Source organism: Bombus vosnesenskii, unplaced genomic scaffold (genome assembly GCF_011952255.1).
Source record: "Bombus vosnesenskii isolate JDL3184/JDL3185 unplaced genomic scaffold, Bvos_JDL3184-5_v1.1 scf7180000013264, whole genome shotgun sequence".
Classification (NCBI taxonomy): Eukaryota; Metazoa; Arthropoda; class Insecta; order Hymenoptera; family Apidae; genus Bombus; species Bombus vosnesenskii.
Genome location: NW_022882924.1, coordinates 8,673,193 through 8,698,028, shown reverse-complemented (window position 1 = coordinate 8,698,028; position 24,836 = coordinate 8,673,193). Strand labels below are relative to the sequence as shown.

Below are 24,836 nucleotides of genomic sequence, written 5' to 3'. Positions count from 1 at the left end.
TCATCGGCGTTATATTTCACCGGTGTCGGAAGTAATTTATAGCCTTTGTGTAGGAAACTCGAACGAATTAAGTACACGAGGTTGACAAGATTATTTTTATGATATTTCGATACACGACTTTTCATAAAATTACAATTTCCGTTCCGTACAAGGAAAAAGCTTTATGAATCGCGATACAAAGAACGCTACGTAAGCTCTTAATCATCTGTCGTACTCGAATCTCTACGTATGTTTAGACTTCACTTTTATATATTATACGGACAAATAAGAATAGTTTAAAGAAAATCTTTAATTTAAAATTAAACTATAAGAAATTACGTACCAAATTCACAGGTGAGATACACAGCAAGTTATTGATAATGAGATATATCGTCAAACAATTTCAAGTCAAAACTGTCTTCGATTTTGGAGTTAGATATATAGTTTAGTTATCCAACTTAATATACATTGCGTATGTTTAGAAATACAAAACACAAGTAGAAACAAAAGTCGAGTCGAAATTTACAGTTAATACATGTGTGCTGGTTTGATTTTCAAAATCATTTTTCTTAAAAACGAAGTCTTATACATAAAGATCCTATTCTATATTTTCCATTTATTTTTCCACAAGGAGCCACTCCCTACTCGATTGTATCGACAATTCCTACCACACCCTATATATATATATCCAAAAAAATGTCTACATGTGTTCAACTACTTTTGCGAGCCTCTGAGTTTGCCATAATATGAACGTGTCGAATTGCTTATGGACAGTAGGATATTTATATGCATTTTAAGAATTTTCTTAAACACGATCGCGCTTATCCTTCAGAGTTTCTCGCAGATTTTTTACGAGTATAAAGACGTACGGCCGTAATAAACGCACCGATATCTTACCGCAAGGCAACAGTGTTATCCGATTAAGCAAAATTCTCGAACGCGAAACCGTAAAATTGCGCAGCTCGTGTCACATTAAAGAAAGCAGAGAGTTTTGTGTGACTAACGGCGGGCGGTCTTCTTCGTCTTGGAGGGACATAAAATCAAACTTTCGCGCCGCAGCTTATACGACCCTTTATGAGGATCTGGCGCGCAAAGCATATACAGAGATGTCAGCAGGACTTTTAGATGGAACTGGGTACGCGTACCACGCCTCGACGTCCTTTTAGGATCTTTACGATTTTCACGCATTGTCGAACGCGCCGAGCCGATAACGACCTCGACCTCGAGGTCATAAAGTCGGCCGACTCTGTCACGATGTGTCATCGCGTCATTCTTTTTAATGCTCATCGCACGTCATTCGTCCAATGATTAAAATACGAGACATCTATGGAAAGCTTGGTTAATTTTTTTTTTTTTATGGAGTTTATGTTCTCGGATGGTGACTACGTATATTTAAAGAAAATAGAGGGCGTCTGAAAAATCATGATACAACCGGCAAAGGAATAATTCTTCATGGAAGAAATAAATCGATAATAGAGAATAGAATAGAATCTATGCGCTCTTTGGTTCTCGATAAAATCAAATTGGAAAATTTGTTTCGGTACATGTGATCTTGACTAATTACACGGCACTAATAATTATCTATTTCTTTTAAACCGCTGCATATTTTTTAATTTTTTTATCGCACCATGATCGCCAGGAGTTCTGTTACATAAATGTAATTAGGTTTGCTAGGATATTGAAATATCGCAATCATATCGTATTAAATATAATCAATTCACTCATTATACAAATTATATCGCTCGTAGCGTTGCGTGTAGATAGAGTTGTGGATAGAAGTAGATGTAGGTCAATATTTTAAGCTGACCTCTTAAACTAATCACGTCATAACATTTGCTACTTTGCAAGAAACTTTGTTTGACATTAACCCTTTCAACACCCTATCGACACCTACACACATTAAGCAAAATCCATTCTCTTGACCTATAAGCGCATATGTACACCAGAAAAAAACTATTACTATGGCCTATGAATGTTCGCATCAACGATAACATATCTTAGTTATGTCATTACAACAGCAATGTGAAGTTCATTAAAGTTCAAAGAATGTCATCTTGTTCTATTACGATACTGCTGTAAATGTAATTACAGCTTCTTCTTTTTCTTATCATTAATAATATGTCACTCCAACTTACGACTATTGATGAAATAGTATATTATGACTTATGTTGAAATCTGTTTTAACAATAACGACATAATATTATATAAATCATGATTGCAGAATAAATTTCACATTAGGAGTGTTATAGTACAACTCAAAATAGGAATTGCCATCAATGTTAAGAATAAATGTGAATTTATCGAACTAAATGAGAATATCATAGTGTTTTCATATTAGATCGACGTTTTTCATCGTACGAATTTCGCATTTTCCTGCAATGTTCTTACAAAGTTACAACGATTCAAGACTTGCTTCCTTTAAAATCGTGATTCTCGCATTGCTATTGCTGTAACAAATGAGCGATATGCAAGTACGTAGAAATTGAAACGCGATAGAGTAACGAGCACGTGGTGGCGAGTGTGTAAACGTGACTGAGCGGCATGTCCGCGGCAAAACGTTCGTGTGATTCTTGCGTGCACGGCTCGTTGCAAAAGGAACGAGCAGCGGTGGCCGTTGGTGTGTCGCGGCGATCATTGAACCGACTTTGCAACAATCGCACTGAATCAAAGAGTTGTCGGTGGTCAGGAACAAACTCGCTCGCTCCACCCACGATACTCGCGCGTCTGAAAGAGTCTTCCAATGCGTAGCCATTGTTCGACGTCTGTGTTTTTTTTGTCAAGGTCGCACGAGAGCGATCAGGACCATCGATCGATCTGGCCATCGTGCACGTGCGATCGTTTAGACAAACGTCGAAACAACATTTTGTACAACAGAGATGTTTATCCGAGGGAATTAATTAATGGAATCCGTCAGAGCCGAGGGGCTAGTTACCAGATTGAATTTTCACCGGGACGAGATAAACCGGCTTTATTGCTCGAGATAAAATCGATCGATTTACTTTAATTTGCAAATATCCTGTTCGCTGCAACGTTTTTGCAAGCGGACCGCGAAAAATCGTATTTTAACGGGTGACAAACTGGAACAGAGGGAGAAGACTTTTCTGACCTCATCTGAATATTTCCAGCACGTGCAGTAGATAATTAAAGCGAACACGTCATATCCTTGGATATTTCGAATGTTTCACGAGTATTACATAACGACATGTACTGGTATAAGTACATGCTAAATAGGCACACCTATAAGTGTCGTTATGATTGGTAATAATTCAAACGACACGTGCGATTATCGCAAAAAAGAAATTGCTTTTCATGTCGATTCTCGTTTAAAAAACGCGATTATATCGAATTTTTTTTGTAACGCTCGGTTAATTGCCCGACTCGCCGAAGCGTGGATATTTCTTCTCGTGAGAAATGGTAAACAGGTCGCGTATACGAATCACACATGGATCGCTATCGGTTTTGATCGGATCATATGCCGCGTGCATGTACTTCTTGGATAGATCTTTCTCGTACAGACCGATAGCCGTGTATCATTGTGTATCAAGCATCTCTATATTATAGCAGAAAGCGATCCGCGCATGCTGCACTCGCGGCGTAGACATCGCAACCCTGTACTTCGACATGAATGAACGCATCGCTCATTGCGCTCACAGGGCCCCGAAGGTAAAGAATAGCAATCAGCCGCACGATGGATGGCGTCAGGTGGCGAAAGATCGTAGATGGCCGCGTGTCTTCGGACGGTCGTACGACCATTGCTTATTGCACGTTTCGTAATTGGCCTGACTTCAGAATCAACACACCCCGGGCTATCGCCGGTGCTCTCTTCGTATCGTCAAACTCCGCTACGACCAATTATATGCTCGCCACGGTCGATCCTTTTCACCAGCTCCAACGTGGAACGTTAGGAGTCCTCGTTCAAACATTGCGTTCGAACGTTATGCTTTGCTATGTGCACGCTAATCTTTATATAAATCATTGTTAATATAAATCTATTTATCTATTAATCTATTTATCAGCTAATTAACAAATTTTACGAGCATAAAGAACTTGTATTTTCCTAATTCTAAAACTACAATTAACTCATCCCTTTCTAAACATAATAAATTAGCATGTATGTATAAGTATGTTTTTCATATTATCGCTGGACCACCTATAGCGTAGAAGCATATCTTTTTTATATTTTTATTAAATATTGTTGAAATATTTTTACAAATACTCGATGTTCCTATAAAAAATACATTTAATATTACTTGAAATCGAGCCAGTGAGTATATTTCATTACACACATTTTAAGAATCTTTAACTTCTGCTATAAAAGAATCGTTGAAAACATTGGTAAAAATATTCGTAACAAGATATCAATATCTTGCGTGATATATTAAAACTTGGTACAAAAATACTGAAAATCTTTATCAACGATTTATAGCGATTTTTCAAAAGCGTAATTTCAATTTTCGAATCCAAGAAGTTTCACTAAACAGAGCAACTTTCGTACGTGACAGATATGATTTCTTCTTGATTAGACATCCAACAAATATTCTATATCTTTTTGTTTTCGTTTGATGAATGATAGATTCGTAACTACTGCGAAAAATTATAAGGTTCGACGTGGTACGTGATGCACGCCTCCTGAGACATGATAAATGCAGATTCTTTGCAGTTGTGAGTATGGAAAATGTCGGTATTTAAAATATGGACATGCGTTATTTTACAAGCGTCGTGCCAGTTTGCGGAAGTAAAAGCATTTCCATGGCATACGATTTGCTTGAAGCCCTGTAATTGCCATCGTAGGTGGTGGAACGGAAGAGTGTTCACCAAGGCCTCGTAAAGCTCGATTTGCTACGTAGCGTGTAATTTAAACATTGCCTCACTTCTGCGCAGTACAATGCCACCCGTACTCTGAACTTTCAAATCTTTACGTACGAATCGAGAAATTTTGTTCAAGTGGAATTAGATATTTCATAAAAATAGAAATTTTCTGATATCTTGATTATTTCGGTATTAAATATCTTATTGATACTGTATCGAATATGTAAACAAACATCGGTTAGCTTCACGTACTAGAATACATTTTAAAAATCATAAATCATTAGACCATGGATATTTATGCAAATTCATATTTTTCATGAATATGCATTTTTTAAGAATACGATTAAAACAAATTGAGCTTAAGAAAAGATTTGTTTCATTTGCTGATTGCAACCATTATAACGACTACAATATTTCAGGTATTTTATATATTCTTGCACTTTAAAATTGCCCATAAATCCACAAAAATCCACAGGCACAATACTAAAAAGAAATTCTAATGACATAAAATTCAAGTTCTTTAAGCATTACAATATTTAATGCATGTTATATTGTTTATCTTATGTTAAATCTGCCTTTTTCTTTATACCATACAAGCAATTTTAAAAAGTTCGAAGAACAAGTACTTTAATTATAAATTTAATTAGGGCTGACGAAAAACGTTAATTATGGCAATAAAACAAAATGCATGAGCCATAAAAAATTAAACGTTGCTTATCATGTTCTCATATAAATAACAATGTTATTTCTCATGTAAAGTGGGGCCCGGTACGCGCCTTAAACCAATATGAAATAATTACCGATGCTTAACGTATTCGTAAATCCTTGCAATTAGCGGTTCATTAGGGATAACGAAACCGCGGTAAATTTCCAATTGCAATAGCCGAAGCACAGTGACCAAATTCGCCGATAATCGCAAGTAAATACCGTAAAAGAGTTAAATGGAGATATGAATGACAAAATTATCGGACAAATGCGACAACTTTAAATGTTTGTTAAATCTTCGTTTGATAGCGACGATTCAGCTGTTCTTATTAACTTTTGTACTTTCAAGTGAGATACGGATATGCTTTTAAAGAGGATTTCACATTTCGGGATGGCTTTTATGTCTGATAAGTTATATCGCTAACTGTCTGCTTATCTCTTATTTGCTTGTCATGCGAACAGAAATGCCAGCTTTTTGCGATACTGTAATTATACCGATGAAAATATGAAATTTGTTAGAAAGTGTATCAGTGTACATAGTGCACAATCGTATAAACAGTATATATATGATTTATTATTATACTATACTTGAAGGTATTTATTTGAAATAAAATGATTATTTTATCCACATTTCGAATCATATAATCATTTGATTTTTTCGGAAAAAATGTCAATAATAAGTAATTGTTTCTATGTATGACATAAAACGACTAATTTCAAATAAATTCAATAAATTTTAAATACATTAATTTGTATCAAATTTCTTAAATCTTAGTCAGTAAATATTTCTATGTTTGTGGATGTATCAGTTTAAAAATTCAGAATTTTCTCTCTCGTATGAATTATTTTTAACACTTACGTGTACAAAAACAACCTTCTTAAGAATCGTAAAATATGAATCACTGAGAATACAAATAAAGTGAAATTCGCGCACAGTTTCATCGGCCAGCTGCCATTAGTTAAAGTAAGAAGTCTTCGGACTTTTATGTAGTTTTGCCATAACCTGGCGCGATTTATACCGAAAAGGAGTCAGAATGTGACAGATATCGTACAGAAATACGTAGTTCCGGTGTTTTGCGAAATACAAGATGGTGGTAACGCAGCCGCTGGTGATAAGCCGACGGGCAGATTGATATTATCGATTTGCCCATAAATCTTGGAACAATGACTCGAGATCGCCCTTGTTTCAACATCGTTCGTGTATCTCTTGAGGCAGAAGGAGATCGAACCGGTGGCCGATAGTCGGTAGTCAGACAGGCGAACCCGTCAGAAAACCAGACAAGAATGCATGAAACTGAATTTATCTTGAACCCGGTTTGCTCGCAGGCTCTTTTATTCTTTTTATCTTTTTCTCTTTCTCTCTCACCGACCAAGGCTCACGTCGTCGCGCTGTTAGTAAGTGAGCGCACGATTAACAAATTGGTAGAAAAAGTAACTCCGAAGACTCGAGAAAATCGACGCACGATGACATACTGGCGACATATGTACGTTACGCCTGCGTATCTTGTCAATTGAATGCACGTCTACTACCGCCTACCACGTTCGGTTTGTCACGTCTTGAGTAATTTTATATGTGAAGCAACGAAAAAGTTGCTATCGAGCAACGAAGAGGCAGTCAGACGGAGATAGAAAGGAACAAAGAGAAAGAGGCGACAGAGTAAACCCGACGTCCGTCTGGCTTTCCGAATGACGTACGTCTAGCAGAGTTTTTCCTTGCATACGAAATTACGTGTATTGCACGGCAAGAACTCTGATCGCGATCGAATATTTAAGGTTATCACTTGGTATTTCGATTCGGGGAACTGTTTACTGTATTATAAATCTTTAAAAATTATATAAATAAGCAGATTAGTGTAATGATATATTTCGACTGTTCTATACATTATGATAACGCACGATTAGTATCACTGGAAGTAATATACGTTTCATAAAATTTCGAATATGAATATGAAAAGTAAGAGAAATTATAATATAAATATTTATCTCGTTATATTTCAAGGTGCAGTTGAATTTAGTGTTTAATAACTAACTGGTATGTTAAATAATTAAATTGCTGAAACTTAAGCAAGCGTAACCAATTTCATTCAAATATTTGTAAATGTATGCTATGCTGTGAACAATCTGCATTCGATACGACAAGTTTATGCGAATACATATCTCTGATACAGTTACACGATATACCTAGCCTTAATGTTATACTACGTTTAGTATATATCTACGATTTACGAAACATTTTACTAAAGTAAAGACTCAGAAAAATCAATTTATCTTCAACAAACGATTACTGCTTACGAAAAACATATAGATACTATGATGATATAGATAACTTGCGAATCTTTTTTCTTACTTGCAATATCTTTCTTGAAAAAATTTAATTTTTGCTAAAATACTAATTAAAATGTGTTAATCTATATCATTGTTATTTTATATTTATTATTCTCGTTATTCTAGTTATACATAATAGAAATGCATTTTTTCATGTAGTTTAAAAAGAAGACGTAGTACAAAAAAAAGAACAATTTTGCCGAAGACAAATATATTTATCATTTACCTATTTAATACTTTATCAGAATATTAGTTTGCGTATATGCAACATCGATGGTAAATAAATTAAAACATTATTTTCTTTTTAGAAAAAATCTTCTGACATTAGAATTCAGTTAAAAATCTTCATTTTGCAACGTGGAATAAAAATATTTTAAACTGATATGTAACAAGTAGTTTCACAATAAAAATCTGCCGGTCGTAGTCTTTCGATACACCGAGTGTCGTTCTATAGTCTACAGTCTAGGGACTGGCATAATATTTTGATTTCACGCTGGAATGCCCACCTGTCCTATATAATATGTCCGGTGAACCCTGATGAACCCGAAACCGCAACCCAGTGCTTGTTCGAGTCATCCTTAGGTCTCCGCCATTTTTCTTTTTTCTTCTTTTTATCTCTCTCGCGGTAAATCAGACGCGAAGACAGAAAAATTTCGCGGTTCGTCAAAGATTCTTATTGTCGAAGTGATTTTCTACGTCTAAACGATATTCATATGTGTCTGCGTGTTACACGAGAACCGTACTTTTAATTCCGCGATCGATCGTACGTAGCAAATGGTACGATGCAGTTTTTGGTTATTTCATGTAATTTTCTGTGGAAGTGAAGGGGTCGATGCAAGGACAAATTGCGATTGGTGCAATTTCGAATGGTTTTCTCTTGCGACCCTATTTCGGTGATTGGAATGCAGCGTATAATTTCAGTTGGTGAAATTGCTTTATTACTTTCACCCCTGACTTGTGAATTTTCGCTACAGCTTTTTCACGAGCGGCAAAAAGTACGGGTAACGCGATCGAAACGCGAATACGTGCCCGGAAGTCATTCGTTTCAAACGCGCGTTATTAAAAACACTCGAAACTCGTGAGAGACACCTTATTTACCAGAGGAATAAACTGCAATAGATTATTGTTACTATTATCTTCAAATAATAAATATTACATTGCTGCATACATTGTGAGTGCATTTTTTTACAAATTTGATTCATAAAGCCCATCTATCGTAGATATTGCCTCTTTTTTACGCATCTCTAAATTTGTTATCAAGAGTTAATGATTTAATCTTTTCCATCTAAACTGTTGTGTAATATTATTGATACCAGATTCGTGTTCGTGATACCACCTTCTGAATGATCATCAACAAACGAATGAAAAAATGTTACTTCTATTTTCTATAAACCCAAGAAACACAGTTTATATCAGCCGACGTACCAATGTTACATCTATTATAAAACCGATAGTTTACGTAATAGAAACGAAGAGATGAACAGAATTTATGCAGTAACTGCAAGTTCTCAAATAATTCGAGAAGCGTCTATATTCGAGATAGGGCATTTGAATTTGTATTTGTGCTGTAACTTTAATGTCACAAATCACTGCGCAAATACAGATTCGAATGTTTTATCTGGAATATACTCGTTGAATATGCTTATTGAATCAACACGTTCGATATCGTACGATCGCTTGCCTGAATAAAGCGTGTCGTCGCAATTACAAAAGATAAAGTAGCAACGTAGCAAGAAATCTAAATGAACATAAATCGTGGAGCCGAGAGTGGTGGTTTCACGGCGGCTGAAATGTGCTTGACAAAAGAAAAGAAGGTTTGCCTTGGCACTTGTTTGACTCCTCCTTCGTTCGTTTCACTCCACCTCCGGTGGAACGATCGGTTTCGTCTCGTGTGCCATTAAGAGCAGTGAACTTCTCTCCTCGTCTCGTCGCGAATCAGCCAAGACGTATATATATATATTACGCGTGCGTCCAGGAAGATGACGAAGCTCCGTCGACGTCGACGTCGTTCCTCGTCCTCGAGATCTCCCTCGTCTTCGTCACTTTCAGCAACGTACGAGAGACCACCTCCGGGGCGCACGAGTGTTTGATAAACCGGTTAAGGCCCGTCCCCGGATCTGTTTGCCTTTGGCTTTTGTAACTTTACTAGTGTTGTGACTCGACTTGGAGCTAACATGAAAAAAGGGTCCGCGATGGTACCCCGAGCAAACAGTCCGTGTGTGTCCCGGATCAACACGGCGCACGCCTCTATCGGCGACCGTAGCCTGCTCACCGACTGGGATGCGGAGGACGAGGCGGACAACACCGGACGATACTTTTCACGATACCTTCGCCCGTGATCGAGGAAAGCGAGGCGTCTCACTTGCGCCTCTCTCCCTCTCCCTCCGCCTGGCCTACCCTCTTCAATAGCTGGTACGCCTAAAGTCCGAGATTTGCTGTTTGGATAGCAGAGGACAAAGTAAGGCATCAAATTATTACGAAACGCGCAAGATAAGAGAGCCTACTTTACAGACATTTTCATGTGTACTTAATGGGAGTTTTGAATGATTAGGATTGTACTTGTTATTATTAACAGTTCGTTGAAGGGATAGCTACGTGTGACAGATAAAAGTATTTCCGTGGATGGTTTGTTGTAAATAGAATTAAACAGAGAAATAGTTTCTACGTTACCAGGTATTTAAAATTGTGGACTATAAGAGAAAGAGGAATTTTTAAATTTGATACCTTGCGAAGTATATAATCTCACAAACTATCTTTTTGTGGAATTTGATTGCGAGGTTCTCTTGAAAGATATTTACGTCATAAATATTGATTCCTCAATACTCTTGGAAAATATTAATTTCAAAAGTATGGATTATTACATTGTGAATACTAGATATATCGTTAGGTTTTTCATAAAACTTCATGGATTTGTCGTCTATTGCTAACATATGTATATTTATACATATATATACTAAGTTCTTAACTATGTTATATTAGAGTATACCTCTTTATACTATTGTCATTTGTTATTGCAGCTAATTAGATTATATCGTTGCATGTAATTTACAAAATAATCGTAAAAATAAGATTTTTTGGATTTTGTATTTTACTTTCTAGCGAGATATAGTAACGAAAAACAGTATTCGTGAAAATATCCATGTCTAAAGTTAATAATGTCCGTATATAGAAAAATCGATTCCCAAGTTACGAGCTATATATTTTTTAACGAGAAAATTATCTAACGAAACAAAAATCTAGGAATATTTTATAAATATATATTGTGTTCTTTGTACGCGTTCATAAAGTAGATCGTATGAATTTATATAATAAGCCAATTATGTATAATAAGGTACACGATGTATACATATAACGGTTAAGATAATCGATATTGTATTATGGGGTCAAGAATTTCAAGAAATTTTCGTATTGTTCTAAAATAAAACTAGCCCTGATATTTCTCAAAGATCGTCGTCATTTATAGTTACGAATCATTTTTTAACTGTTGTAGAGATGCTGGCAAATATAAGGAGGGTAGAAAGATAAGTTGCACACGAAATTCAAGATCCCGTATCGTTTTACGAAAATTTTGATTTGGATTTATTTTAAATGCGAAGGACCAGTTTCTCGAGGCTCGTTTCTCTCGCTAGTTAATTTATGTTTTTCAAGGCGATTTATATGTCGGATTGAATTCCGACTCTGTAATAATTATACGATTGGTTCTCTATCCAGCCACGATGGTTAATTTACAACCATGTAATTAGATAATTTTTTCATCCGGAATCGAAATATTTGTCCAGCCTTTCGTATCGTTTTCCTTGATTCATAATCATAACGTAAACTTCTCTAGAGAAAGCCGAGCGCATGCAAGAGAAGGATCGAACGAAATAAAAAAAGATCTAAGTAGACCGAACGTTATCTTTCTTTCTGGAAGTCACTTCTGAAGTCAAATAAATACCGACTAGAATATATGTTGTTTTGGTTCAATGCTTCGCCATCCGTTTACTAATTTTTCCCACAGAGAATGCTATATACTATCAATGATTGATGATGTTCTAATCGTATTCGCTCGAATAGAAGCTATGTCACACGAAGTGACGTTGGAGCAATATATACGTCTTTCTCTTATCTGCATTGTATAATGCATGAGAAGCACGCGCATCGTTATCATCGTGAAAAATAACGCTTATATTCATTTGTGTCCTAAACTTGAGATTACGATTGAAGAAAGAAATAATATATACCGTCTGTCCTGTCGAGATAACTTTCCATTTAATGTTTATATGTGACGTAATGTTCTAAGTTCTTTGCCGCATTCCCTTTGCGTCGATAACGCTGCTATCGATTATAATTTTCTTCGGTCGAGGCGAGTTTCATCTCTTTTGCTCTAGTTACGAAAAAATCTTGGTTTAATCGGATGAATTACTAATTTCACACGAATAGATTCTAAGGGCAATTTTTCTGAAAATGATTCGATCATGCTCGGTCTGTATAGATAACGTATAATAATGAATTCAATATCGGATCATACTACAAACAATTTAGTTCAATTATTCTATCTAGATTATTGCAGTAGATATATTTAAAGCGGGAAAACTTCTTCGCAGGAATCTAACGGGGAAATGAAAATTGTTTTAATAATTTCTCCATCTTATGAACGTCTTACCGATATATACCTGTTGGACAGGTGAGCAACAAATACAGATATTTAATTGTAAGTTGGCAGACAATTTCATCGGAAGACAATTACTTCCCCTTCTATTGAAAAAGTGAACACACTATGATTACAGCATATAAGATACTATCGCACGATAATAAATTCAATTAGCTTATTCAAGAGTCGCGTTTGATAAATATTGATTATCGTATAATTATGTAAAGGAACTCCAGTTGCTTTTCGACTTACTGTAATCAAGGACTGTTTTGCTCGTAAAATCAAACAAGTAAAACAAGTCGTATCATTTTAAAAAGAATCGAATAATATTATTTAATTTGTTAAAGAGAATAAGGCGAGATGGTAAGAGTTGCATCAATATTTGTTTCAATTATTAAAGTTTCTATTATTTTCTTTGATTCATGGAATAGCTTTAAAATGTTTGATCGTTATACTTTCTCGTGGCAATGGAATACGTCAAATACGTGTTAACATCTTAGATTATTTTTTATCTATCGAAAAGTCATTCACTAGCAAACATTATCGAAATTATCATAAATTATCAGAAAACCGTGGCGAAATATAATCTTCGTCGTTAAAAGGCAAATGACACATGGAATTTTTTTATATCTCAACATCAGAAACAATTATACTTCCAACGCTGTACAGTCGTTTAAATGTTTTCTCTTAAAAGATTTTTTAATCGTGCTACGCGCAAATAAAGAAAAAAGTGGCTGAAGCATCGCGAGGAATCCTCACGTGTCACTGCATCATTATGTACATTACGGCAAAACTTGAAGCTAGATGCACCTTGTCGTTAGTTCTTTCCTGCAAGTGATTCCACGAAATGCTCATGGTAGAAATAAATTGCAGTTTTCCAGTAAGTACGGCTAAACAAGCGGACACGGGCAGTCGGTCGTGCTTGAAAATTTAAAGAAGCGATAAAACCAATCGTTCGTCGATCGTATTTAATCGAGAATTTTTCAGCATGATCGATTTTTGCTCGTGTCATCGCTCGTTCCGCGTTTTGCAACGTACAGAAAAAACAGAGAGCATTTTTTTCTCAAAGAAATGGAGAAAAGATAAAAGCTAGAGAGAAAGTGGATAGAATTTAGCAATGTACACACACCGCCTTAGTGTGGCGAGGGCGAACGCTCCAGCCACCAGCAGCTCGTAGATCATCTCTTCCTCGTCCTTCTGTAGGAGAGTCTTCGGCTTCTCCCGTCGATACCTCTTGCTTGCATCCACTCACGCACTTCCGGTCCCACCGCGACTCGATGTTTCCCCCGGGAAAGTCAGTATCCTTCGAAATCGAGATCGATAGAAGCGAAAACGCGAGACGCGAGACGCGATGGCCGATGATGGCAAAGGCCTAATATATGTATGTTATTTTCGTGAAACGTAACGAGATGAGATTGTCGGCGAAAGGAAGAAAAAGATAAAAACGATCGCGTCAGATCGATGTCAGTGTGACATAACAGCGCACCAGAAATCTCCACATTGTGCGAACGTGTTCTCGTGTTGTTCCTCGTTCGATCTCGAAAAATCGAGCCCCGCGTGCTCCACCGACAGTGGCACGATTCGAGTGATGCGTCCACAAAGGAGCACGCTAGTTGACATTCGAAAGAACAACGTGTCCTTGTTCCGATCCCTTTTGCTCTGTACAGAGTTCCGAGCGGGAGAACCGGCGCGGTAGACCATTCGGCTTGCCGATCTCGTGGTGACTGAGTGGGTCCTCGGTTGCGACTCCCAGTTACTCACTCGGGCTCACGGGCTCGCTACTCACCTCGTCCTCTCGCTCTTGCACGTTCGCTCACCGCCACTCGGTCCCACCTCCTTCCCTCCTGCCACCACCTCCTACGACACCCCACCTCCTCCCTCCCGTACTCCTTCTGCTCCTCCGGCTACCTTTCAGTCCTCCCTGCCCTCCCACCTGCGGCTGCACGCCACCCTCTCTTTGCGTGGGGGATAGATACCAGGTTTGCCCGAACCTCGATCGTTTCATTACGCGTACTCTTAACCCCTTCGGCGCACTTGTCACTCGATTCATCGATCTCGATAAAGGTACTGAGTATACTACTTGAAATCCAGAACGTATAAAAGTAATTCTAACATATATCGAGTTTGATTATATTGAAGATGTTTATTGGCTAGACTAAATAACCAATAAGTTTTGAGAAATTCGAAATTCTTACAAGGTCACTCTTGAGATTAGTGAATGAATCAGTGTAAAATATTGCGAATTTGTGTCACGTGAAAGGAATTAGATGTCTTTTGATGATCTGTATGTTCGATGGCATCATGCTCCGATATGTAAGAGACATCGTGATATGATTTGATGTAGAATGACGTCGACTCCCTCGAAGATTGTGACGCGACGCAACGTTCCGATAAAATTCTAGTTCAAGTATCGAAAATTTTCTGCGCGTTTTGCTTTAATATTAAACACTGATTAAATTCGTTCTATTTCAATATAACAATCTATTCTATTTACAATTCTATTTCAACATTATTATCTAATAACAATTAATAACTAATTATATAAAGATAGAATACCTTCAAAACTTTCCTAAATTTCACTACAAACTTCCCGAATAATCCAGTAATAAATTTCCAAATCATTTAAACGCCCTTTACAGAATAGATATCGTAACATTCGCGTCTAAACATTAAAAACAAAAATATCGATAAACGTGCGACAAGTAATTCTGACACCTTCCATCAAATTAATGTCGAAAAATAAATTTATCGAAGTAGTACTGCAAAAGTTTGCAAACAATAATGACTGGCGAGATAACGAGCGCCACACGATGAACGCATTCGACACTTTTAGTATATCCACCGGGACGAAATGCCGCGCCGTCGGATACGTCACTGATAAAACATTATGCCTGCGATTAGATGTGTCGCGTCGCATGCTTTGATCAAGTAGTTGAAAATGACTTATCGCATATGCTCGATAAGGGGGCAATATTATCTGCCACAATTTAGGGTGAGGCATTTGCATCGCTCGGAGACGGCGCGTAAGGTGTTTTCTATATGCATCGGACCGCGTTCTTCGAGGTTCCACAGGACGTTCAGTCCTATTAGCGCGTGCAAATTATTCGAATATTATGCGCTGCAAATTAGAAGGCACCGCTGAGGTGGCCCGTTGCAACTCCAGACGATGGTGCCGGTCGCCTCGGGATTTTAATTTAACGATGTGCGCGCGCTGTCTTAACCTTAGGCCCCGGGACATGCGAACCACTCGCGAGGATTCATCCACAAGGGGATCGAATTACCGCGCCAATTATGGTGTCACATCGTTAATTAACCGGTAGTCGAGCCTAACGGCGTGTCGAGGAAGATCCTTCCGTAAAGCGAGTCATTTGCCGATGTGAATCGTCTTGTTAATACAGGACAAAATCGTTCCTATCTTCTAGAGTTACGCTACACTTCAAAAGTATATCTTTTCTTAAACGGAATATGTTATCAGAAATTTGCGAAAAAAGCAGTGTACAATTATTTTGTTCTTTAATGCTATATCATAGATATTTATGGAAATTCATTATTTGAAAAGTATTACTTAAGAAATGAGATCTAGGCAAATAATTGTTTTACCTACTGAATATTATAACCAGTAATTTAAATACTTAGAACATATTTTCACATTTCGCAACATCAAACTAATTATAGTCCCTGTTACAGTTATATGTGTAGTAGAATATTATGGCGTGATGAAATTGATTTTTAAAATTTAATACACAACAACAAAATTGACATTCCCAATTGTCGAAACTCGTAGAATTAGTTTGTTGTTTAAAGGAGTTTCTTTTTTCACCATGGTATTTACCCTATAATTGGTAGGGTCTCTAACTCACTTATTCCTAGAGGATACACTAGGAATTGTTATTTTTCTGATAATTTGGAAAGTACGCATCGCGTCGTAAGATGTACCGATAACCAATGGTTAACTTAATGACTACCAATGTGTATATAATCATTGGTTATTAACCAATAATACTACATTTTATAAATCTCTGAACATTTCTGTCTATGTATGCAAAGAAACCATGTCAATTACGGATTAATTTTCTGAACTAAAAAACGAATAAACGAGATACTTCTTCAATCGATGTCAGGAGTATCGACATTACCTCAAACAGTGATGCACACGATCGGCAAATGAGACTCTGAATTATAATTTAATTGTAAAAAAATGTATTATCGTTGCTTTTTTAACAAAATCTGCGTTTATAATCTGCTAGCTTCGTCAAGAAGATAACAAGTATATCTCGCAGCAATTAATTCGTCAATAAATTAAAATTTCAATAAAATTTTTAATTACTTGATTTATAGTTGCTGGATTCTGAATTGCTGGTATCGTAAATCTATAATAGCAAAAGTATACTTATGATGCATATACTTATGAACGATAACGTACATAGCAATTGTCGCATAATGAACGCAGAGTTTCCTTTTGCAAAGAAAAAAGTGATAATTGTGATGTGTTAATTGATAATAACTGTCAGAAGTTAAGAAATTTTTTAATATCCTGTACTTCGTACAATTTTTCTGCATTATTCCAGCAAGTCATGCTTACTCACGCCATTAATAATATTGTGCCAATTTGTGTAATATATGCGTCTCTGCATATTAACCGTGATACGTAAGAATATTCATGAAACATTGCTTTATTTGAATATATATTCCGTTCCATCGAATTGCATTGACATTGTCCAAGATTGGTTTACCGATAAGAATCGACATCGTCAAGGAGAGTATATACTAGGGGTTTCCCCAAGTTTTATCATTTCTGTTTTTCACATCTTCGTTATATAACGCGGCAAAGACGCATACTCTTTTCGAACAATTGGCTAGCGTACTTCGGCAGGAAAAATGGAAAATTCTCGTTACGCAAGGCTAACTCCTGAAATCGGTCGATTTCTCGGCGCACGGTCGTTGTTTCCGACACTAGTGTCGATGCAGGTGTCAAGTTTTTGCTAGTCATTAGAACGGAAATACGTGGCACCGTTGCACGACTTATTTCTCGTTTTGCCTCAGACACGTTTCTTCGGCCATTCTTTCGTCAACTTCGAGCACAGCGAGGAAGCAAAACAACCAGAGGAAGTGTTATTATGGTTGGTAGAACTGTCTCATTTTTGTTTCGTTAAAACATTGTTACGTGCAAAATATTTAAAAGAAAACGTTCTCGTTTTTTTGATCAATTTTCGGCACGAAAGATTAAAAGATTCGACCATTGAATAAACTAAGAATTGAATATTAAGACTAGAACGTAATCTGTGTAAGATACAATAAAATTAAATTTTAAACAGAATTATCACACTAATGTTTCCAAACTTTCTAATAAATGTTATATATTGAAATTATCCGTACGTATTAATTTGTTAGAAAACACGTGTTTATGAAAAAAAACAAATTAATCTCGTATTGTTATCTTTCAAAAATTTTCAACCAAATGTATCTCTCTGTAATCACAAATAGTTTTGGTATCATGTCATTGTTCGCATTAACTTGCTTAAAGATAAAGTTACCACACGACAGGTAGCAATCAGTGATGTATAGACGCCACCGCGCCGCTGAGGATGATTCACGTTTGATAACTATCTAGCACGTAAGTTTGCTTGTTCGCTAAAGCATTTATCCTTAGCAACATGAATTTAATACTTAGATACTTTTTATCGTTTAACGATTTATATGTAACACGAGAAAGGGTTAGGTAGTATATTGTAATTAGGGAAAACTTAAGATTCTGATAAAAACAGCTAAGAGGAAGTAGTGCAGATGAGAGAGAGAAGAGGTACAAAAACTGATAGTTGGGTCGCACAAGGGGAATTAAACCCAGCTGCGAGTCTCCTCTTATAAAATCACTCGAATAGTTGAAGGCAGAGCGATTACCTGACCGTCGCATTCCTCGTTTGTTGTAGAAAAACCGTAGAGGAAGCGCCACTTCTTTCATTCGCTTTCAAGAATCGAGTGGTAGATAAAAGAACAATAAAAGGTAGCGGCTTTTGCCGGGCAATGTGAATGGCGTTTTGAACTCCCTTCGAACAGCCGTGGCACGAGCGATTTGCTGCAGGCGACTTTGCGCCTTCTCGATGCCGAGCAGAAGCTTGAAATCCATTAGTTCCGTTAACGTTCAGAGAGACGATCGAGAGAATCAACCCACCCACAGCAATGATCGATCGACGAGGAAAAAAAGATCGTGCAGCTTCGTCGATCTCGCTTCACAAGACACATTCGCGTACTCATCTCGATAATTATTAACACATACGTGTTACGCGTGTATGACGAGATCGGAAAATTGATGTCTACGAGAAAGTAAAAATAGCCGACTATGCCGTTATGTTAAAATCGATGAAACTTGCATACCTTGAACTGGAATATCTTCTTTAACCAACCGCTTCGTAATCGCGCTGTATTAATAAGACTCTGTTAAACACCGATAATTAACACATTAGAAATTACTGTAAACGCGGTATTCAGTTGAAAGCACTTGGAAAGGAAAGATGATGTTTCTCGGTGCGTGTATCGTCAAGGGATGCACTTGCGGATCGATTTTTTCGCGGCATCGGCTATTTTAAACGGAGCCACGCGTCGTGCTCGCCGGTAAACTGTTCGCTTCCTAGAAGGTTCGTATGAAACCGAGTCTGATCGTGAGTCATTCTCACCTATTCGCATTCTCCGTGTTCGATGTTAATCCACCTTGTCGACGAGCTGGTACTTCTCGATTTCACGAGTATCGTAGGACGTTGTACACCCACACACACACACGGGCGCGCGAATGAGCGCGAGCGCAAACACGAAGGGGGTCACTCGAACGATTGAGAGTCGTGATCAGCGCACGCTCTGTAAGGACACTCTCGCCGTATCGGATTAATGAATGACTAGACAGGAGTGGAACTATGAATGAACACCGCATAGCACTAGAGTACTATATAAGCGTGCACGTTGTGGGCGTCTTCTGCTCTCGGCCAATAAGATCCTCTTGCGGCGACTTGCACGCGGTCTAATACGATTACGCCGGCTTTTTCTTGGAAATTTACCGCACGATGCTGATCGCAAACGGAATACGTAGATTGGAGCCATCGAATAGATATCGCTGACATTTTAGCGTTTATCGGTAGGTAGTTCACGCGCTGAAAACTTCTATTTGATGCACTAACTTCCGATGTGATTCATCCAATTAAAAATATTTTCCAACTAGTTATAACTAGTATATATAATGACGTGATCGGGTCATCGGGTAGAAAGCAACATAAGTATATAGGAAATGATTACTCAGAACATACAAACCAAATAAAATTCCGTTAATGTTCTTCCTTTACTGCTACCATTAACCGTGTACGAGCTTATGTTAAATTGGAGTTAAAATTCTATTTTACTCTTGCCTCTTCAGTTTTAAGATATCAAACATATTTTATTGTATCATGTGGCAATTTAATGGAGATATATCAACGTCGATAAGTAATGGGTAGGTATATAATGTATAGGTAATAGGTAATAGGTAGATACGAAAATATAAAGATACATTCAATTATTAAATATTATCTAAAAACATCTTATAAAAATGTAAAAAGAATCGCCGAATTCTACATAGCTTTTAAAAATAGCTTAATGATTATGATTTGATTGGGATTAAATGGCGAATGCTGCTTGGGTCTGGAAAGGTCAAAACAGTTTAAGGTAATAATGTTGTAAAGTAAATTTTAAAAAGTATCATTATTTTATCGAATAAATTATTCGAAGAAGCTATCGAATAATGGTTAAAAAGAAACTACTTCTCCGAAATATTTCCATTAATATTTCTGTTCGAATTATTTTAAGCTCGTGTGAAACACTTAATCTAAGAATGTTAATTTTATGGGAGAAATTAATGACAACTTTGCAATAGTGTATCAAACGATAATTGTTGAAAATACATTAGGCGGAAAATTGTATAATTTCCGAATATGTGATGTGATAAATGGTATAATAAAAGTAACGAGTTGTTATAAATGGCAATTGATTTTTTCTACTTTGCATACTCGTTTGAAAGTAGTATTTCATTTCGACAAGTCCTTATTTATTGCCAGTTTAGGAACAAAAAAAAAAAAGAAATGTAAATATGTACTATGTAGGAATATATGTCTATATGTGTTTAGATGTAGAATTAAGATCTATAAATTCCTAATGTATTTTGTCATCAAATCTACATCGATTCTACGCTATCGGTTGGTCGAAATCGAGTAACGTCAACGAAGGTGTATTCAGAGATGATAGAAACTTTCGTCTAATCCCCAATGAATCATACAATTGGAGGTTTTGGTGAATCCCGTGGCACGATAACTTTTATCAATTACATCATTATTTAAGCGAATCACCAATTTCATTCGCGACACTTGCGTTACACCGTACGTTGCAACTTTTTTTTTTTTACGATAACATGTTAAAACACTTTCGAAGCAAATGGCTCGAATTGCAACTCTATTGTGACAAGTATTACATAAAAATGATGAAACTACCGGTCCATTATGCATTAGATATGCGACCATAGCGGGTTAACAGTAAATTAATGCCCGATGAATAACGTCGCTATCGCCGATCGTTATTACATCCACGTACGCACACAATAATTATTACTCCTACCGCGATAAATCACAGACATTCCTACGCCGGAATATTTTACTACTGCCATTTGAAATGGTTCTAGCTGAGCAAGTAGTTATTTACGCTCAAAAATCGGAGCAAGGAGACATTAACAGCGGCACTTCGAAGCGGAGCCGATGACGCAAGCGTCACTGAACTTTGCGTGTTTCCCGCGAGAAGAATAAATCTTGAGAATGTGAAATCGTCGTTACTCTCGTTGTAACGTCGTGCTCGCGAGTCGCATGCAGCACAACCGACATCTCACAAATTATTGGTAACATCGAGGTTTCTGTCGTCGCGGGCCAACCTTCTCTGGACACCCGTTGGCCAAGGACTTTCGGGCACAAAGTCTCCCGCTGGTAATCCAGCCGAATCGAGACCGGTTGGAAAGTTAATTAAATCATTTACCAAGAGGCCCGCGATCGGTTCTTTCGTACATGCGTTTCTCGTGGTCAATTAAATACGTCAAATTATCTAAACGAGTTTCACGCGTGCGAGGATTCGATGAACGCAAAAACTGGTACATATCCGCTGCGGTTTATATGTTATTAAAATATCAACGATTCAAACGCATCTCCTTAAACAATCATTCAAACGTTCAGATACACGAGGGCCTTCGATCTTGCTTGAGTTCATCTCATTCCGATAACTTTCTCAGTTTCGCTAATTTACCACGGCAACGCGGTGCACGTAAATTCTCGAGTGCATCTTTCAGAGAAAGGTGTTAAACAGTGCGAGCAGCAAATTTCTCGGAAGCGTAACCATGAGAAAGCGAATGTGACAAAACAATGGTACGATTTCGAGTCCGATACGCTCACGTGGATTCCGTAACAATCACTTTACTCCCGATCCTTTTCTTTTCGCTTGGGATTTCTGTCTGAAATCCTTTTCCCATTCTTTCTCTCCATTTGTCTAACTTTTCTCTTCCTTTCTTGGTCATTTTACGAGGGATGTTTTGACGAGTATAGTGTCGCAGTGGTCCATAGCGGCAACTTGGACGCCGATAAAGAGAACAAGAAAATACGTGCGAACCTAGAACCACGGCAAAATCGGTCGGTAGGACGTCGGTCGGTTTCTCAAACGCATCCCTTATCTGATCTGCGATCCAAAGGTATAGACATATACTACGGAATACTAGCGATCGCGTTGTCAAAGTCTATCCCGAACGTATCTCCGGGACCAGATCTCCCGTGGCGAATTCGGCCATTGTTGCCCCGTTCGGGTCTACCTTCTAAAAAGGAACACTGATCAACCAGCTATAACTTATTAATATGTGGGAGAAAGTTCTACCCTTCGGCGTCATAGGCAAATCCGACTGCGAGGGGCGTTAGAGTCTCTCGTTTCTGCGGACTCCCGTGGGAACAGAAATGGCCACGGAAGGCGATCAGCAGTCGAGAGAAGTCGATGGAACGCAACTACGAGATGCGAACGTGCCGGTGGCATTGTGGACGCAGTATTCTCGACAGGTGCAGGTCCACCTTCCAGGAAACATCCTGCACCGCTCTGTCAAGAAAGAATTCCGCGAGAAACCTCAACGTCTTTATAAAGAATGCCTAACGACCGATGATGTACACGCTGCTCTTCATTAGTTGCAAACTTCTGGCTATCATTTCGATAATGAAGGAAACCGAAGTTTCAACATTTTCTTTGCCATATTTTTCTCTTTCGACGAATCGATTTAAAATATTTAGTTATTATATCGTAACAGACTGTTCGCTGACTCGCGACCATGTTTGGACGCTTGTAGATATCTTTTACGAATATATTATGTGCGTTATAGGAAACATTTTGGAATTTCGTTAGCACTATTAGGAGAACCGACTATCATGATTATGTTCATAAAGTTTGAAATGAATCGGAAAATATACACCCGTCCCTCAATTTACGCGAAATACCCGTTTCACGTGGGTTCGTTTTACAGGAATGAAAATCGCGTAAATAAAGTCCGTTAGTACAAAAGAAAAAACATGTACAATATGATGACTAGCATAACGTGATGTACTTTTATCCTTATCTCGTACAGCACTGACCTGTCTGGCCGCGTAAATTCAGATCGTGCATAAAAACTAGCGCGTAAATTATATTGTAATTTAGCGCGTAAAAAAGAGAGTACGTATGTAGAAATTACAAGGTACTTGGTGCAAGTGTACAGGACATAATACAATGAAATGTTTTCTTTGCACCTAAACTTAGGAATGCCTAATTTAGTAGATGATACATAGGATATTATGAACAATAGTATAACCATGTGAAAGACATTCGCGAGAAGCTTGAGTTGAACAGTAACAAACTATTAATTCATAACTTGGAGATCAAGGGTTTCTCTTTTTAATTTAAACAATGACTAGTAGGATCTACTTAAAGCAATAATCAATTAGTAACAAGCGGTGGTCGGGTAAAGTGGTTTTCCCTATTAGTTTACCCGTCCAGCTATTTTTAACCGTTACTCTTTGATGTTCCACGAAAATAAGGCGGCAACTTCATTTTCTCATCCTTCGAATCATTATTCCGATAAAATCGTAGGGCAAACACGATTCTATTTAAAACAAACTTCCCCGCACGAGAGAGAAGTACCGGTTCGCTTGTAATTATAATCTTTCATTTTTCCCTTCACGTCAAACGATAGGAAATCCAGAAATATATCCGCTTATAGAATCGTATGTTTTACAGCACAAGACTGGATCGGAGTACGTAATAGATTCCACGAACAGACATGCTAGGTGATACCTTGCGAAAATGCGTACATCCCGCACGTTTACGTGCCGTATAGACTGTCAGGTTAAGACATCGTCCGGTAGCTAGACAGGTTGACAGGGGCTGAACCAATTACGCGGAATATTATCCCACCGACGATTTGCACTCCCCTGCAATCACCGTGATTAGTGTTTCGCCGACGCTCGTGTACAGGCATCTCGTAACCACAGCTAATTTGTAAACTCTGGCCATATATTATACAATACATGCACGCACCTATACATATACATATCGTATAATATATAATATATATATATATATATATTTATGTATACACGTATACACGTATATGTAGGAGCTAGTAACTTACATAATTAGATAGGATCGAGCTGTTTTGACTGTCGAGCGCAGTCAGTATGAAGCGTAACTGTATCCCTGATATGCACGTCGGTCGTCGTTCTTACTCATAGATTTAAACCTTGGATAAGAAGATTCAATCATCGAGTCACTTGTATGTTAACTGCAGCTATTGATGCCCATATTGAAATGTCGCGTCTTTGCTTGTTATTAATTGTCCGCGATCGGCTGCTCGCCAACAAGAATTTTCTACCTTTAAACGAGCCAACACTTCACCGCTCATATACACAGCTGTTATTAATATTCACTCGATCTTGCGGTTATTGATGTTATCAAAGTGAATTTCTATAGAATTCAAGTAATGTAGATTGACAACTCGGACGGCACCATTTTGTTTAATTTTTAAAATTTATTTAATCATTACATTTCATTCTATGTAGACACTATTATTACAATAAGTTACCAAGAAACTTCTGTCGTTTCCATTATGATAGACAAGAGCGATGCAGAAATATAGGAAAATATAATTTTATTTGACAAAATAGTTATTCTTATTTTGATGAATGATTTTTTACGTTCTTCGTTTTTCTTTTATAAAGGAAAAGAAGAAAAAGCTTTCTGAGGGAGAGTTACTTGTAATAATTTCAGGGTGGAAGCTAGCTCTTTGGCGTCTGGATGTTTCGCAGCAGGCAAGCCGGCCGGTAGA

The 24,836-nt window shown here is 37.5% G+C and overlaps 1 protein-coding gene across 2 annotated transcripts in view; it reads right to left on the bottom strand.

Moving 5' to 3' along the window:
* LOC117236814 overlaps positions 1–19,595 on the bottom strand; it is a 30,979-nt gene extending 11,384 nt beyond the window's left edge. The window contains exon 1 of one of the 2 annotated variants that reach the window (XM_033500110.1): positions 19,123–19,595. In XM_033500110.1, the coding sequence (XP_033356001.1) occupies positions 19,123–19,132 (10 nt within the window). In that variant the 5' untranslated portion in view covers positions 19,133–19,595. Of the gene's footprint in view, positions 1–13,580; positions 14,213–19,122 lie in introns of those variants that run through there. The other variant, XM_033500119.1, reaches the window with a different exon arrangement.
* Positions 19,596–24,836: the final 5,241 nt, after the last annotated feature.